This window comes from Astatotilapia calliptera, chromosome 7, assembly GCF_900246225.1.
Source record: "Astatotilapia calliptera chromosome 7, fAstCal1.2, whole genome shotgun sequence".
Classification (NCBI taxonomy): Eukaryota; Metazoa; Chordata; class Actinopteri; order Cichliformes; family Cichlidae; genus Astatotilapia; species Astatotilapia calliptera.
In genome coordinates, this window is record NC_039308.1 from 23,285,158 (window position 1) to 23,304,258 (window position 19,101).

General features: G+C 41.5%; 1 protein-coding gene across 1 annotated transcript in view; it reads right to left on the reverse strand.

Moving 5' to 3' along the window:
- Positions 1-8,491: 8,491 nt before the first annotated feature.
- Positions 8,492-19,101, reverse strand: part of lrrc75bb (leucine rich repeat containing 75Bb) — a 35,852-nt gene continuing 25,242 nt past the window's right edge. The window contains exon 5 of the mRNA XM_026173922.1: positions 8,492-9,609. Within this exon, the coding sequence (XP_026029707.1) occupies positions 8,997-9,609 (613 nt within the window). The 3' untranslated portion in view covers positions 8,492-8,996. The remainder of the gene's footprint in view (positions 9,610-19,101) is intronic.

The following is a 19,101-nucleotide window of genomic DNA, read 5'->3' on the forward strand; positions in this document are numbered from 1 at the left end:
CTTTAAACTACTTTTTGGTGGTTGCTGCTTCTAGTTGTTCAAGTTCTGATCTGATAGAGCCACCACGAACAAAGGCTCTTTTGTTCCAGTGGTGTTAAAGCGTTTGAATTCTTCTCTTTGTGTACGATCGCTTGTTTTAATTTATTTCCATCTGTGTTTCCTCCTTCTGATCTGGTCATGTCTAAATGGCTTTGACCTCTCTCTGTCCTCTAGTGTAGTGCGGTTCCCACGTCTCAGTGTTTCTGGGAGTTATATCCTGTTTTACGTCCAATGTCTGTTCTGTGTTGTGTCACACAGTTTTATTTTCTGTTCCTTTCCTTCCTTTTGTGATTTTTTTTGCCCCTCCCTCATTCTGTCTCAGTGCCCTGAGATATATATTTATATATTTGTAGTCCTATGTGTTTCCGAATCTTTGTCTGGCTGTTAAATTCTTTGCTTTTTATGGTCCCTTTTGTGATGTTCTGCTTTATTGTTTGTGACCCCGTTTCCTTTTGTGTGCTTTCATTTTTGGCTATTAAACAAATCTTTTGTTAAATTATTCTGTAAAACTCTAGAGGTACACTCTAGAGTTTTACAGGAAGAGCATACTCTTGTGCAACAGGACAGATTTTATATAAAGTCTTTGATGTGGTGACCACAGATGGATCCTGGCTTACATTGTTACAGTTAGCTTGTAACTGACAGAAGATGTGTGGAAATCAGTTCATGTGGTTGCTTTTTTATTAGTTAAAAGTAATTGTTCAACTGTTACACTCTTCTGCAATTAGAGTTACAGACTCTCTCTTTGACACCTCTCTAAATTTGTGCTTTAAGTGAGATTTATCTGCTATAACAACCTAAAAATGAAATAAAGGATGACTTTGAAAATCATAGCATCAGCTTGTTTTCTCTAGATATCCTGATAACATCATCAAATTAAATGTTTTTATGCAAAACAGTAATGCACTAAAATCTGCTAGTGTGAGGGCTCAAATCATAACGAGACAGGGCAGGAGCAAACACAACATGACGTATACTGACGGGAGACTATCAAAGTAAAACAGGAAGTACACAGAGAAGCAGACTGGAGGGAGAGAGAACACGGGAAGAGCACAGACATAACGGGCTGGGGAAAACATGGAATAAAACACAAGGAGGAGAAACGAGGCACGGGAACTCACAGATATACATTGGGGGGGGGGGGCGGGCACATGGGGTAAAGACATGGGGGAAATCTAATAAACTCAACCGAACAACCTGGGAACCATGGGATAAATAAAGAACAAAATACAAAAACACAAGAAAGTCAAGTCAAGAAAGCCTTTGTCACATGCAAGTTGCCCTGCAGCGAAATGGGACCCCCCCCCCCCCCCCCCCCGACCTTACATACACAACACAGACATCACATAGGGAGGAGACCGGTAGTACCATGGAAAAACACTGAAATGTACAATACAATGGGCAAGTTCAGGAGGGGAAAAAAGAGACCTCTACTCATGCTGGGCTCCTATGGGGGGACAGCATGAGAACAGAAAACAAAAGAAACCTCCTCTGCACAAAGAGCACATAAATGTCCACATCACAACATCATGAAGCACGTGACAAGCAACAGGGGTGGGTAAGGGGTGAGAAGTAAGCCGATCCAGACACAGCCATCCTGCCCTGCAACTATTCATCCAGCGCTGGGCCAGACCCGCCGTCCGACTCGGCCTTGGAGATAAGCATACAAGGGCGTTTGGAACGAAGAGTCCAAACACAGTTTGTTATCAGGGGAGAAGTTGTTTGTTATGCTCAGCTCCAGCCTTGAGACCGCAGCTGGTGCCGATATGGTAGCCGCATATGCGAAAAACTGCATGTCAATTTTACAGTCGATCTAACGTCCATCACTGGTTCCTCACCATTCCCGTTGGAGAGCCGTGAGCCTCTCCACGATGTTATCCAGCTACACCAAGATGTTATCCAGTTTGCTCATAGAGCACGAGTGTTCACGACAGCCGTGAGCCTCTCCAAGACGTTGTCAGAGTCTCAGCACTCAACGCAGCTGCAAGCTTCTCCAAGATGTCATCCGTGCTGCGTCTAATGCGCCCATTCTGAGAAGCCACGGCTCGCTCCATCGTTCCAATCAACATAGTGGGCAGCCTTGTGGGGATTTGAACAGCCGTTTCCGCTTTCTTTATTCTTCGATAAGCCAGGGACAAGCCAGCGCCGATCAGCAAGAACCCTGTTATCATGGTTCCAAAAAGGTGGATGTCTTCAGCGGGCTCTCCCGAACCCAGGCTTCTCGTCGAGACGAGGGTGTCAGTTGCATTCAGAAAACCAAGGGCGCTGGGTCAAAGTGACCCAGGACAATGACTTTACTGTGCAAGGCATAACTTTTCATTACTTTACAGTCTCCAACTTTACACAAATTCATTATTAGATTAAAGTGATACATTGTAAAGTACAGTAACCATCGGGTGTGCTGGTTTTGGTGTTTTGTGTTCCCGCCTTCTGGCTTCCCTGCACCTGTGGGTTATCATGCACCTGAGGCTGTTGACTTCCTCTTCTTAAGGAAGCGATTGGAATTGTTGTAATCACCGCACTTAGTGAAGCCTGGCTCATATACCTTAACTTACCTGCTTCTCTTTGTGCTCAGATTGTCTGGGAAACTGCTTGAAGAGGAAAAGTTTGGAGATTGTTTTTGAGCCGTGTATTGTTCAACCCATCTTAAGTATTTGATAAACATCAGCAGATCTGGACACACTCCATTTGTAACTTAATGGCACACTGGACACAGGAGTACTAAACTAGCATGTTTCCACTCCTGTATGTCATTCAGGTACATGGATGATGCATATCAGTAGTTTAGTGTTGCATGGCGGGTTTTAAAAAATCCTTTTTAAGTGAATTAGCTTAAAAATATCAAAGTGACAAAAAGCAAAGCTCACCTCTGAGTGAAAGGGAAATAAATCTTCAGGTCTATCAGATCCAAATAAGGAGAAGCAGCACATCTTCAGATTTCACAGGCTGTAGCCAAATTATCTTCGGTGCTTTCCCTTAACCGACTTTTTAAGACTGTCACTGATTAATAAGCTCTCACCTTAATGTTTCATCTCACACACTGGACACTGTCTTCTTTTCCTCTTAGCATGCCCCTCATTTGCCTTTTACTCTCACAGCTGCACTCAAATCTGAACAAATTTAGTAACTGATTTACGCTGCTAGTTATGCAAATTATAAAAGAAGACCTTGTCGCTGATAGGAAATCAACATTAGTGGACAAGGTGCTTTCCCGTGAGAAATAAATTGTATTCTTTGACTGCCACAAATGAGGAAGACCAAATCAAAGACCACTTTCGAAGCAGTGTTTTTGGAACCCCCGCATTTCTGGAGGTGGTTTGTGTTCTTTTGTCTGTAGAAACTAACTTTGGATGAGAACCATATGACAAGTTCAAACTCAAGGACTACAAACTCTGGGAGAGAGTCCAGAAGCTATCAGTCTCCAGGATTGTGAAACAAAGCATACTATGGGAATGACTGATCGGTCCCCCCATCGCTTTTTGTTGAGGTAGGGAAGAAATAAGCCATGTGTGTTTGCTTTATTAATTACACATTTACCGCAGTTTCTCATCTGTTCTCCTGGTGAGATCAGAAATGCATGGATGAGTGGAATAAACTCTGAACTACCGCTTGCACTAACAAGCTCTTCTTTCAGCTGACATCCGGAGCTGGCTCTGTGCAGCCAACAAACGCCACTAGATGGAGCATGTATGCTTTCCAAGAAAAGAGCAATCCACTGCTCACTAAAGGCTTGGGTTCATGCACATCTCAGGAGAAGTTAAACAAATGTTCAAGTATTTGGTGTACTGTATTTTTATTACACAGAAAAAGCAGTTTTAGTCACAATATTTTGAATGGAGCAAATCTACTGAAATACAATTGTGCTATACTTATACTCTAGCTCATGCAATTAATAGAAGAAAATCATTTTTTATTTTACTTTATTTCACTTTTTATTTGTACTCAATAATAATTTATCACAAACGAACAGATTTTTACACTGTAGCTATGACGTCTTTTAAAATGTTTTATTGTTACTTTCAGCTCCAGAGAAAATCCAGCACTCCCTGTTTTGAAAGTTGAGTGAATGAATAAACTCCCTTTGCTGCCAACATGAAACATTTTATTCCCACTGCTCACATACTAGGTGGACGATGTAATGGTTGATAATTCAAAGGTAATCCATAAAAGCTTTACTGGTGGATTTCTCTTGTTTAAGGGAACTTCAGATTCATAGTAAAACCTGTTGAGGAATTACCCTCGGTTTAGATGAATGGGAAGTCTTTGATGTCTTCTGCTTTCCAAATTCTGTAGAAAATGTCTGTGACATTTACCTATGACGTCAAACTAAGAGAAAGAGAAAGAGGAAGAATACATGTTTATATATACTTCTTGGCTAAAAAAGTGTTCCCACTGGATTTGAACTAAACAAATAGAGGCTTGGAGTGGACTGTTGGTCTAGGTTTAGAAACACCAGGTGCCCAAAAATGAGGCCAACCATGTACCTGAACATACCGAATAACCAGGTTTTTCCATCAGGGGTTTTTCTTCTTCCGGATGCCATATCCCAGGATGACAATGTTGGGTTTCATCTGGCTCAAAATGTGAGAGACATCATTTTTACACATGCATTGGCCACCACAGAGTTTGCATTTTGACCCGATTCAGAATTTTGGGGATTGTTCTGGAGAAGACTTTACACTTGGTGAAAACATAATGCAATTTCTGGACAGAAATAAATGTGACACTGCATAATCTTACCGATGCGACATCATGACAAATGTGCGCTGCCATCAAAGCTAAAAGTGGACCGATGAGACAGGAGTGTGTGAGCGTTGATGTACTTTAGGACTCCTAAAACATTTGAATGATTCTTTGTTTAGTGTGATGTGTTGTTTTTGCTGCTGCATTTTTTTCTTGTTCAAACTTTGTGCTCGATTTTCATCTTAACGAGAATGCCTGAAGAAATATAATAGTTATACACCCAACGGCAGTGTTACACCTCTGATCTTTGTTTTGAAAGGCAGAGAAACTAAACCCAGCCAGTAAAAGTATTTACAATAAGTAAATATGCTTTATTATTGTCCACTCTGATTTTTGAGACAGTAGTCACAAACTGCACAGATGTGAGGCTCCAGAGGTAAATAGGGGCAGGGATAGCTTAGTAGGTAGAGTGGTGGCCCCATGATCGGAAGGTCAGGGATTCGATTCCCCTGAACAGCTACCCTGAGGTACCCCTGAGCAAGGTACCATCCCTACACACTGCTCCCGGGGTGCCCAATGGCTGCCCACTGCCTCACTGAGTGAATGGGTTAAATGCAGAGAGGAATTTCCACACGGGCATCAATAAAGTATACATTCTTTCTTTCTGTAAATGTCTGCATAGTGTTTCGGCGTCCTCTACAAACCAGAACAACATCCTCTGTTATCTGACACTCCCGTGTTTCCTTTAGAGGGACAGACAGGAATCACAGATGGACAGCCTCAGGCTCTGCTCCTGCAAACATAAAAATGCCTTGCAAGCAGAGCCACAACTAGCCATCAGGATGTTGATATGGTGGTGCCTCTGACAGGCCCGTACAAGGAACCGTTCTCATCTCTACGCAGCACTAAAAACATGAAACATGGAAACCAGCTGCTGAAATTGGAGCCCCTTGAAAATGTTTAAAGTATTCCTGATGAATGAGAGTACGCATGTGCTTTCCAGGCAGAGTGACTTAGGTGCAACTTGTGGTGGGAGGAATATATCTCTTTAAAGCATATATATATATACGTGCATGTCATAAAAATACAAACATCAAATATACCTTATGCCCCCATAGATCTGACACACATCTTTCCAGTCAGATGAGTAAATTTCCCAGTTATAAGACTGACAGAGTATAAAGCACCGGTAAAACCTGAAAAACAGAAATGTGGGTATGTTTTCCCATGGCAGGCTTAAAACAAAGAGAGACTGTTTAGTGTTTCTACAGAGTAACGAATGAATGTTTATGGTGTGAAACCGGTCCTTTGTGTTAACGAACCAGTGATTATACTGGTCACACGCTCCCATGAGTGCCCTGTTTTGATTTTCCACCCCTGTTCTAAACTAGACAAGCGAGCTGTCAAAACTGCAGCTTGACAAAGTCAGCGTGGATGGATGTGGGTACACGGTAAAGGAATGACTAGTATCAGAGTAAATAAGGGCGATCGCTCTCCTTCTTCTTAAGGAGACAAACTATGTAAGCAGAGCGATCCAGATGCTTCACCAAACAGAATTATTTCTCACTTTAGCGAGAAACAAGTCCACAGAAGGGAAATGTTATTCAAACTGTGTTTACTTCTGAAGGAACAGCAGGCTCGCGAGCCAAAGTCAAATTTGAGTAAACTTTCAAACGACTTTACCGCAGTGAATTTCCAGGAAGGTCAACGTCTTATCTATCAAATCGAGAATGTGGACAGATTTTCATTTCTGCTATGCAGCTGAGTCACTCGTTTATTTTTATATTAAGAATAAAAACAGGAAAGATTGCGAATTCAGGGACGGTGTTGTGCAAATGAGTAAACATTTCATTTCTGTGATCAAAGGTAGTAATTTACTCTGCATGTTCAAAACACACTCATGCACACAGTCTAATTACCATCTCACAGACACACAAAAGCCAAGGATTCATTTCATTAATGTCCCCCTGTAAACACAAATACTCTGAATTTCATGAATAACAGCACTGAAAGAGAACAGACCACATTAATACTGGTAGGATAAAGTGTGAGCTGTATTCACAGACAGCAGGTTTTTTTTTAAAAGAAATCATCAAGCTCCCCATTCAAAAGAATTTGAAATGTATTTGGAAATGTAGTGCACACGTAGATGCTATCTGTCTGCGGGTTAAATGCTGTGTTACAGTAAACAGTCATGCCCACTTGTTAAAACCAATACAAAAGGGTGGCAGCCACCCATATATATAAAAACAAACAAACAAAACTCATGCCACAACAAAATCTGATCTGTCCGTGGGAGCGTAACAGCAGAAAGGGAAAGAAAAAGCAGAACTGCTTGTAGTCTACAAAACTGTGAGAACATCTTCAAAATAGGCGGTTTCCTTCTCGTTTCTTGTTGTCTGATTCATAAACGGAATCATTCGATGATCACCATTGGACGAAATGATCTGGGGCTACGGTCCTATTTGCTGAGAAAAAAAATAGATCCTCTGTACACCGTCTCTGACTGAAGGGGCATAACGAGCCCTGATAGAGGCAGTAACCAGTTCATCAGCAGCTCACAAACTCTGTGTGCTCCTGCCAGCATGTGTCCATGCGTGCATCAGGGCTTCTGTCGGCACATCGGCACGGACTTGAAGCATCATTCAGTATGCTTTAGCTTATCATAACTGATCGATTAAAAAAAATAACTCCTGAAGAAATGCAGAGTCCCAGCTGTAGCAAAACTGAAATCATATTTAATGAAAACAGAATTACTTTAATTTATTTCCAGATAAAACATACATATCACAAAAAAGCTCTAAGATTTTACAATAAAGGGCAGAAAAAAACTTGCTTAGTTAGAACAAGAGAGGAATGACTCAGGAATGAACCGATATGTAATCAGTCGTTCATCAGTGCTCTCCCACCCGAACTTCTGACAATTACTTCCTACAGAACCAGCTGGAAAATACGATATTAGTGTGCCATTAGGTGAAACACCTGGGGGTAACCATCCAAAGAGAGAGGTAGTGCACAAGAGATGTGAAGAAGAGAGTGCAGGCAGGGTGGAGATGATGAGTGCCAGAAGGATAGCAGCGAGAGTCAAAAGGAAAGTTTACAGGAAGGTAGTGAGACCTGCGGTGGTGTATGACTTGGAGATGGTGGTACTCATAGTTTGGAGACAAAGTTAGAGAGGCAATACTGAGACGGTTTGGACATGTGCAGAGGAGGGATAGTGGAGATAATGGACAAAGGATGCTAATGATGGAGCTGCCAGGGAGGAGGAAAAGAGGAAAACCACAAAAGAGATTCAAAGATGTAGTGAAGGAGTAATTGCAGAGGGTTGGTGTGACAGGATGTTAGGGATTGGGTGGGACGGAGGAGGGAGAGGAGGACTGGTTCATAATCATACAAAAATTCATCAACTCTGATCCAAATATTCATCAACCCAAAACAATAACTGCTTATTCATTACTAAAAATCTAATTAATATTTAATATTTGTTACTCTGTCTGTGTGGCCTCAGCAGTTCCTCATGACTACTCTATCACTTTGTGTTTCAATCAAACCCCTCACTTTATGGATAACTATGAACGAATCACTAATATAGTGCCTCCAGCTGGCTCTAGTGAATAATTACCCAGTGTACAGTCTTGGATCAGGAGTGCTGATGAACGACTCATTACAGTCAACTTGTTGCTTATACTTTCCATACTCTTTCTTCTCTAAGTAAGTTAAATGTTCCTGTTTCTTAAGTGTTTCCTATGCAGGATAAAATCAAATCAAATCAAATCAAATCACTTTTATTGTCACATCACATGTGCAGAATATATAGTTACTTACATATATATCAGACCCTGACATATTCAGGCAAGGAATGGAAAAAAGAAAGGATGTGCTTAGAGAAAGTGAATTAATAACACTCCCCTCTTCCTCAGCAGCTACTGCTGATGTGCCCTCGTGGAAGGCACTTAATCCACAGCTGCTCCAGCTTCCAAGTGGGACAAGCACACAACTTCAGTAAGATGAAGCACTGGAAGCTGGATCAGTTCAGACTCCCCTGGATAAATGAAGGATAAATCAGTCCGCAAACATATTCTCACATTTAATTTCAGTAGTCAGAGCATCCAGAGGGACACACAGCACATTTACTTATTTTAAAGTTATTTTCAGAAACGTGTGGGTCACTGTAAGCATCTTCTACCACACTGACATCGGCTAACGCAGGAGGAGCAAGGTGATACAGAGGGATATGCAAGGCTGCCAGTCAAAAAGAAAGCAGCTCTGGGCGATCACCTCCCACAGAAGTGCACCGGCACATTTTTTGACATGCTTTCTTCTCCAAAGCCCCAGGCTTGAAGCTCCAGTCTGTCCTCCTCCTCCTCCTCCTCCTCTCTATCATCTTCTACTATATCTCCCTCCTCGTACAGACTAGGCTCCTCCACAGAGGTCTCCATGTTCGGGTTATAGCTACCGAAAGCCTGCGCCTCACTGTACTCGTAGATGGTGGGGAGGCTGCTGCGTAAACCGAAGCGGCGCCGCAGCGCCACGAGCAGCGGCTGCGGGATGGTGAAGATATCCACATTGTTCCCCAAGTCAATCCAGGCCAGCGTGGGGAACTTCTTGGGCTCCTTCATTACATCTGTCAGGTCTTTCAGGATGGCCGCTGTCAGACGGTTGCCATTAACAGCAAGTATGGTGAGTTTCGGCAAGCAGCTGAGGTAGGGCAGCAGCATGCGTAAGCTGTCGTCCTGCAGTTCAGTGAAGCTCAGGTCTACGGCGGACACCATGTCACTGCTGCTCTGAAGGTAGAATGCCACGCGGTGGACATCCCGGCCGGAGAGCGGGATTCCCGACAGGTTGACAACGTCTCCCGAAAGCTTCTTTTTCAGCGTGGTCTTCAGGCTGTTTAAAAGAAAAACAAATCATTATCACGATGTTCAAAAGTTTGGTCTCCGAGGTACAAAATGGTGATTTGCTGCAGACATTAAATGTGCAAGAAAATGCTTAGTTATGCAAACACAAGTAGGTGTTACTTATTGATACAGACATTATTGATTTAAGGGCTCCATAATGTAGACTCTAAATGTTCCACTGCTGCAAAAAAGACTGCAAAAAAAGAAACAGCATTAGGCTGAGTTCAGCCCACAATAACACGCAGAAGAGAATTTGCATTTATGTTTCGTCCCGAGGCTCTCAAACAACAAATTTTGTCTCCGGTGCTGAATGTGCGGCGTAGAAAGGCGCCAGGTGTTTTCAGCTTTGAGTGTCATCTGTTTTTTTCACCTCTGTGTCACCTCCAGTTCTACTAGTAAATAAAAAATCCATAAAATAAACCCCACAGAGACAAGAAAATTAAAATATTTGTGATTAAGCAAACCGAGCAAACAAAGCAAAAGTAAACATGTTACCCTGACAAATGAGTCTCCTTGCTATGATCTGGGACTGTAGCGTCACTCCTGGGACACGGATTATTTTGAAAACAGGGATTCAGTGGAAAGTTTGGGTTTTTTGGGGGTTAGAAAAAAGAAAATCGGGCCACTTGTGTTTGAAATATTGTGAGTGACAGGTTAATAAGCCACTGGAGTTGAGATGAATGCAGTTTAGAGATGAGAGTATTCGCAGTTGAGTCTTTATGCCAGGAGCATTAGGATGCGCCACATTTTGCAGTACGCTTTATAAGAATACAGACAGTGTAAAGTTGGGCGTTAGAGGCGATGATTACCATTGGACTGACTCCCTATTAAGTTAATTTAGCCAGAAACTGGCGTTAGCTTTAAATTTAATGTATACACTTGAGAGATGCATGATTCCTCTCCACAAACTGTCAGCAAGAAGGCAAATACATGTACTTCCCTGAACTTTTCCCTGTCAGGATTTGATAAATGGCTGTTAGGATATTGTGTAGAACAGACAGGAGGATAAAAGAGTCGATGATGCACGTACAAACAGTCTCGAAAAGGCAAGACACACAAGTGATAAAAGCAACACGTCACCATCTATGTCAGTCAAACTGTGGATAACAGATGTTAGGGTGAAACCATCTGAAAGGAAACTCCTACGCAGATAGGTCCATAACTTTTTGGACAAAGACTCAATTCTTGTGGTTTTGCTTCTGTAGATTGCCACGTTGGACCAGAGCAGTCAAGATGTGATTGAAGTGCCGACATTCAGCTTTAATTTAAGGGGTTTTACAAAAGCCTCGTATTAACTGTTTACAATCTTTTTTTATAAATGTTAACATTTCAAGAATGTTTATCCAAAGTAACTGGACAAACAAACACAATTTTAAATATATAATATATGTTTTTGATAGTTGGAGGAAATGCCTTTGACTCCCTGGAGTGTAGAACCCGTGGATGTTACCAAACGCGGTTTCCTCCTGCTTGTTTGTGGGTTTCTTTAGTTTTGTCTTCAGTTTTTTAAAAACCTGCCCCACTAGGTTGAGATCAGTTTACAGACTTGGCCACTGAAGAATATCCAATTTCTTTGAATTGAGAAACTCTTGGTTTTTTTTGCACTTTGCTTTGGGTCATTATCCCTGTGCGCTGGGAAGTGCCATCTGATCGGTTTTGCAGCACTGCTTCTTCTCTCAGCACTTACATCATCCATAAAAACTAGTGACCCAGTTCCACTGGCAGTCACACATGCCCAACATTACCTCCACATGTTTGCAGTATGCATCAGTTCATCTTGGTTTCATCCAAATATATGTGCAGGCTCTATTAGGTTTTTTTCTGGCAGTCTAATCTGGCATTCTTGTTCTTGACTGTAACCAGTGGTTTGCACCTTGCACCCTCTGTGTTTACATCTCCTGATTTAGGACCCCATGCAATCTGCATGTTATAAGAATAAGAGGAAGTACAGCATCATTTATAAGAACAAGTTTGTGGCAGTAAGGACGGACCCGACCACATATTTGCACTTTGTAACACTATTCCCGGTTGCTGCTCTTTTAACTCTGGCTGCAGCTTCCCAGCTGCCAGCCACACATACGGCACAACAACAACAAACTCAGGTGTCAGTCTCCACTGCAGGTCACCACAAACCACACCCGCCACAACAGAATGGATACTACGGAATCTCTCCATTTAGCAGGAACACAGTGAAAGGTGAAATACTACTATCGGTAACTATCAGACTTCCAGATCTGTCATGGAATTGCTCAACAAAACATTTGCTTTATAAAAGAACTTGGTTGAATATGGATAGCTGAGCTAAAAGGAGGAAACATACATGTTAGGGCGGTACAGGAGTGTGTAGACAGAGCCTGCTGCAGAACACTGTTTTTTTTGAAGAAGTAAGAGGAAACAGATATGCCAAACAAATGGAGAATTAGTTAAAGAAAATCAACAAACAGCAGAAAAACGCTCTGTTTGAGCGACCAGAGGTTCATTCTGTTTTTGTCTTAGTCCTGTTTGCTTTTCCTCGCCCCTCTGCCTCCTCAGGCGCAGTAAAGGATTATCCCTACATCTCTCTCTGCTCTCTGGTCTGTCTGGGAGCCTCATAAATTGGCAGGCTGTGCTCTTTACATCTGTCACCCTCTCTGCTCGGTTAAGGGAAAGAAGAAGATCTGTAGCACACCGGGGCTGCGATTCGCAAGATTATTGATTTGAGGAGTAGGCTATAATTCATCTCTCCCTCCCTCATATCCTCACTCCTGCTCACTGCCTCTCACTTTCTTGCTCTTTTCTATTTTCTTGGCCTCTTCGGTTTGTTTTGTTCACAGCCTCACAGTCTCTCCTGTTCTAAATCTGATCTGCTGAAGCAAACATATTCACCCCTTCATTCTCTCATTTTTGAATGGCTCCCTTCAAAAGGTTATTGAATTGCACGCACCAGGTACACCTAAACCTCTAATAATTAACAGATTAAAAGACCTAGAACAGTTTTCATATGAGAATGAAAACCGTATTTTTGGGTTATGTATTATAGGGGACATCCACAAAGTGAATCTCCTGTTCCATCACATCCTAAAAATACTGGCAGCTGCCAGCGCTACACTGCAGCCTCCTAGTAGATACATGCATGGTATAAATTTCAAAGTCCTACATCGCCTCGTTCTCCAGTTATCGCATTCACAAGATTTTCAGAAAACATGACCTCTGACCTTGAGGTCAGACTCGAACTCGTCCAATATTTTTAGTAGATACACTTATGCTATTGATTTTAAACGCCTACCTCTCCTCTTCCTCGAGTTATCGCATTCACAAACGTAGGTGTGCACGCCACTTGCCTGGCCGCCCACCCGGCGGGGTGATGACAATACCCCATCAGTCTTGTACTGCTGAGGGTAAAATGCTCAACTGGATTGATGTCTGCTGACTGTGTCATTTGATTACAGTGGCTCAATGCCATGTTCAAGAAACCAGTTTGAGATAATGACACAGCGAGTTATTGTGGTGGAAGCAGCAATCAGAAGACGGTCATCACAACACTGTGGTCATAAAAGGACGGGCATAGTCACGGACAATACTCAGGTAAGCTGTGACATTTAAACAATGCTAAGAAAGAAAATATAGCCACATCATTATACCAACCCCCGGGCCACAGACTGGTGTCGGTCCGCGAGTTGTTTGCTCTGGGCTGCGAGAGTTGAGGCTCGGGTGTGAAATTGATGGTTCTCAGGGTTTTTAACATTATTTTTTAAATTGTTTTTATTGTTAACTTGGTTTCCCTGGGTCTTTTCCCGTGTCTTATAAATAAATCTTCTTTTTTCTGGTACCGGTACTGGTTTTATTTTGTTGTATTATTCCGCAACATGTGAAAATATTGTCGGGCATAAACTGGTCCGTGGTGCAAAAAAGGTTGGGGTTGTACTACAACACATCCATGCTGTCATGTTTTTTTATTTTATTTTAACCCTATCATCTGGAAATCACAGCAGAAATTGAGAGTCATCAGACCTGGCAACACCAATCTTCTTGTTCAGCCCATACAAAAGTTTTGCTGACAAGAGTGGCACCGATTGTGGTCTTCTGCTGCTGCAGGTTCAATATGCTGTGTGTTCAGAGATGCTCTTCTGCATACCCTGGTTGTAATGTTTTTTTAGCCTTCCTATTAGCTCAAAGGAGTCTTGACATTCATCTCTTACCTCTGGCATCAACAAAGCATTTTCACCATGAGACCTGCTGCTCACAAGATATTTTCGCCTTTTTAATGCATTTTCTGTAAACTGATGGCTGTGTGTGAAAAATCCAGAATCAGCAGTTTCTAAAATACTCAAACTGGCCCGTCTGGCACCAGCAGTCTTGCAGCATTCAAAGTGATATTCATCTTTCTTCTCCATTTTGATGTTTGGTTTGAACTTCAGCAGGTTATTTTGATCTCGTCTGCATGCCTTGAGTTGCTGCCATGTGATTGGCTGATAACAGTGAACGTTAGTGAACCTAACATAATAACAACATAAAATCCTAACCAGGGCAATTGATGTGCAAGTATGTCTGACCTTCAAGAAGCTAATTTGCAGAGATTCAGTTAAACAAAGGTTTTTTTTTCAGTGCTACTTTTCATGTAATTTTTATGTTCTACCTGTACCAGTGCATGTGACACAGCACAGGAGCCTGAAAACTGTCCAAAGTCTTCTATGCTAATTTTCATTGCTTAATTTGTAATATATATATTTTTTAATTTTCCATGGTCCCCCTCTGATTCGTTCTCATTGTCCCCCTGTTACACCTAGTTTGGGGATCGCTCCTCATATTTGACGTTAGTTTCTCGGCAAATTCTGTGATCTCTTATATGTTAACAATTAAATTACTATTCAATAATTTTTTCTCAGTTTAATAATACAGAAAACAGAAAATGATGAATGAGGTTTGCACATTGCTAAGAAGCAACTTAAAAAGCAGGAGAAGTCTTCTTGGGTTAATCAACCACAGGTTTTCTGTTCCACTGTGCAGCTTCTGCTCTTTACTGTCATCTAAGTGACTATTGTTCTCTCTGACTTATTTATAGGAGGTTTTCCTCCTTCTGCTAGAACCTTTCCCTCTCACCTGTGGTGCCTTTGCATTCATGTAGAAAGAGCTATTTCATGAGACAGGCACAGTAGGTGCTGCAACTGAGTAGGTGGTGCACGGGGAGGTGGGGCTCTAATATGATTTTAATGAGACAGAGTAAAGACACCCCCCCCCCCCCCCCCCCATCCCCCAAAATGTGCTTCCTCCCAGCTCCGTGAGCTCAGTTCCACCCACGGGCTCCTTAGTTAGCTGCAGGCCCAGGGGGCATAAGTAGGATTTCTAAAGCCACAGTGTATGCAACTGTCCATCAGCATGAAAATGATAACAACATAAACAACAAAATGTCTTATTTTGCTCTTTCTGATGTGGTTGCACACTTGTAGGCAGTGGTGCGTTTCCTCTTGGACCAGCTCAGTCACAAACAACTTCAAAGGCTAGCACGTCCCCATAAATATGATGTGAACGAGAGCGTCCCCAGCTTCGGGACCAATTTAAAAGCAAATAACTGAGGAAAATCCATCTATTGACATCTTCAGGAGCAACTGATACAACAGCGCAGGAATCCAATAATGGCTGAGTCTCATGTGTCAAACTATTGGCTGCTTAAATGTGGGTTCACACAGGCTGTCTAATTGCTTTTCATATGCCGTCTTTCCTCTGGGATGTTGTTAACTTTTATCCACTGAACCAGGGTCCTTGTTGATTTGTAGTTATGTAAACCCCAGAGGTGGAGACTAAAACATCTGGGGTTTGTGACGTTAAAAATGAGTGCAGGCAAAGAGAGTGGAGTGCACAAAAAGGGTCAGAACAAATTGAAAGAATCATGACTTAATGAAACATTTTTGAGAATTCGGTTTAGGAGCTACACGAGTGATTCAGCGTGTTTCAGACTGCAATGGAGTTAGCGCTGATTAAAAAACCTACAGTGGCTTGATCTATTGCACAATCTGCTGCTGTTGAGACAGAGATTTATTCAGTCTAGGCTGCCCGGCGACTTCTGTGCCTTTTGAATACATAACAGCTGATTTTTATTTTATTTTTTTTTAAACAAAAATGAATAGAAAAATATTCATATTTTCATTTTGCAACTTTTATTTCCAGATGTAAAATATACAACTTTGGCTTTTTTCCCATTTTCACTGAAACATTTACCAGATACACGTAGGAGTTGTAATTTTGTTCTATACATCCCCAGACAGCATTAAAGCCTCTCCATTAAGGCTCGGTCGTAGCAGGTCCATTGATTTCTGCATTCACACTCATTTTCTGTTCCCCGTTAGTCTCCACTCAGTCTAGCTGTCTCAAAAAGTTAAGTGCCCATCATTAGTCTGCAGCTTCCCTCCTTCACCAATGTACTAATCAATTTTTGCTTGAATGCAACCAAACACTTTCTCAGCACTGAACCAGGCAGAGACGGAAGGCTGAGGAGATGAACACATTTAAAAAGAGCTGATAGGGTGAGAAATGTGGGGAAAATCTTATCTGCAGACTTCATGACTCGTGGACTACATGGATCTCTTTTTATCCTGGGGAGCTAGAGCCAACCCTATCTGGGCATAGAATGAGAGGCGGGGTATTCTTGCATAGGTCACGGGTCCATCACAGGGCAAACGTAAAGAGAAAGACAATGCTTATATTCACACCTACGGCCAATTTAGACTGACCAGTTAACCTCACATGCATGTCTTTGTACTGTGGGAGGAAAGCGGAAAACCTGGGAAAAATCATTAATCTGTTTCTTGAGATGCTAACTGCATGGCTGACATCTCGATTCATCTTTTCACTCATGCAGTTGCATATAGTTTCTGTAAAGAACTATTACTGTTAAGCAGTTATTTTTTAAAATTAAAAAAGCTTGCTAACAATAATGAGATGTATGATATTAAATATGCCTCACTGTCATTATAAGTTATTAAAATGACCCCCAACTGGTCACGGCAGATGGCTGCCCCTCCCTGAGCCTGTTTCTACTGCATTTTTATTCCTGTTAAAAGGGAGTTTTGTTTCCAAGTAACTTCCTCAAGTGAGAAATTCTGACTTTAATCACAGAATTTGGGTTTTTATTTTTTCACAATGATGAAAAAAATTATAATTCTGAGGCGAAAGTCAAAATTCTGACCTCAAATAAAACAGAACAAAAAAAATCTATAAAAAACCCCTCCAAAACAAAGCAAAACTCACAAAACACAATGGAAGTGTTTTTGTGGAGACGGTAGAAATGACAAGCTAACATTTTACTGCTAATAGCAAACATGCGCTGGTTTTGTATGAATTATGCGATTTAAACACACACTACCCCTTTTCTCCCTCACAACACTGAAGAATTCTCTGCTTCTCTTAAGTTTGTTCCGGTCCCTCAGATGTTTTCTTTTTTCTATTGTGTTTTTATTCAATTTCCATTGTGTTTTGTGTGCTTTTGCAGCAATTTTTATTGTTAATTTACAAGCGTCTTCTTAAATTACAGTATATTTGACCCCTTGGGGCCACCGTAGATTTCTGACTTTTTCCCCCCTCATAATTTTAATGTGATAATTCTTACTTTTCTCACTTTTTTCTTTAATTATAAAAAACTCTTACCCTAACCTATAACCCTAACCTCTATAATCCTCTAACAGCACCTCTGAGCAGTGTTTTCATAGCGTTATTTTATTTAATTTTCTTTTGACAAATAAGGTCTTGCTGTGCAATCAATTACACTAACAGCCCATCCAAGAAGTCTCCAGTCTCTGTTATGAAATATATTAATTTCTTGGTTTGAAGCATTATTAAGCAGATATGTCTGTGTGGGCCATACAGCTGAAGTTTGTGGGTGATTTGATGGTGGCATTATCCATATTCTCTCCAGTCTCTTAAAAGCATGAAAGCTGAATACTTTATTACAAATTATAACCCATTAATAAATCATTTATATTATATAATCTGTCTCATTAGAACATGTTATTAGAAAAGGTCTGTGGTCCATTTGCACAGCTCTGACCAAGTTCAGCATGTCCGTGATCACATCAGAGAGAATAACGAGCAGTATCTCAGCTGTGAGGAGAAACTTCTCTGAACTACAAATTTGATTTGAATTTTTTCCCGCTGAGCATGCAGAGATACACCAGATTCATTTCAGGGCAATAAAATAAAAGCACTTAAGAAACACTGGATGTGGATGCTGTACCACAGACCCGTGGGACGACCAGATCAATGTCTGCTTCATCAACGCTTTGGTCTTGACTTGTTTATACCTCAGATCGATCTGAACTGTTTTGCCTCCGGGCATTTGTATAATACATGCGTGGTAGTCTGTCTCAGTCAGGGAGGGCCTTACAAGGGTCCAATGTACTGTACAAACTCATCGCTGAAAAGTGAGCTGCTAAAGGGCCGATCCTTCAGTTCTCTGCAGATGTCACTTCAGGCCTTTTGACTGCAGGCTCAACATTTTCTCCACCAGCTTGTGGAGCTTGACTCAGTTATAGCATCGGCTATGTGTCACTCTTACGCCTCAGGCTACTTTGGCCCGTGTTAATGAGGATTCTTTACAGCGACTCTAAAAATGGAGTTGAATTTGCACAACTATGCAACTGTCATACTGATACTACGGTTCCTGCAGAAAATGCACTAGGAAACATGAAAGTGGTGATTACATACACCATCCAGAGTCCTCCAGTTTCATGGGGATAATGGCACATTTTCTGGGAAGGAAAAAATAGCCTCAAAGCTCATTTGGATTTGGATTAAATTTCAGTGAAACATTTAGCGGATGGGCTGATTAAGGCTGCCTCTATTGTACACTGTCAATGCAGCAGCTTGAGGCTGTGCAGTGTTTTGACATCTCAAATCATTCACTTGGTTCTTGGAAACTTTGAATTCGAAGTTTCGGGGAAACGTCGGTGTTGACTGAGAAAGAAGTGACAGCGTGTGCCCTTAAAATGAGAAAAGCTCTCGCTATTTTTTGTTTTGTTTTTTTGTCTCATCTCACCGAAAGACACAAATCATGGAAAACACAGGTCGAACAGTCTCCAACTTACAGTCCCACCCTTAAAGATGCAGCGCCATTAGTCACCATCCGCCTTTCGTACGAGTCTGAAGGTGGAGTTTTAATTAGCACAAAGAAAAACAGGAACAAAAAAGACTCCAGGGTCTGTCGAGTTTCTATAAACCACAACTATAAGCTACTCCATCACACAACTCTCAGAGGTCTCTTCACACATCGATGTGGAAAACACGTCAGACTGCACAACCTGCTGTGACATTTTTTCTCATAAAAAAAAAAATTTCCCACCAAAAAATGTAAGTAATGTACAGTACAGCGCAAAAGAAACCAAATGTCTTTGACTCCCATGTAAATACCACTAACATTAACGCCCTGTTATGTTCATTTTACACCAAAAATAACACAAACGGCCCAGCGACGCAATGACGCGGATCTCTTCTAATGACATGTAAATTCAAA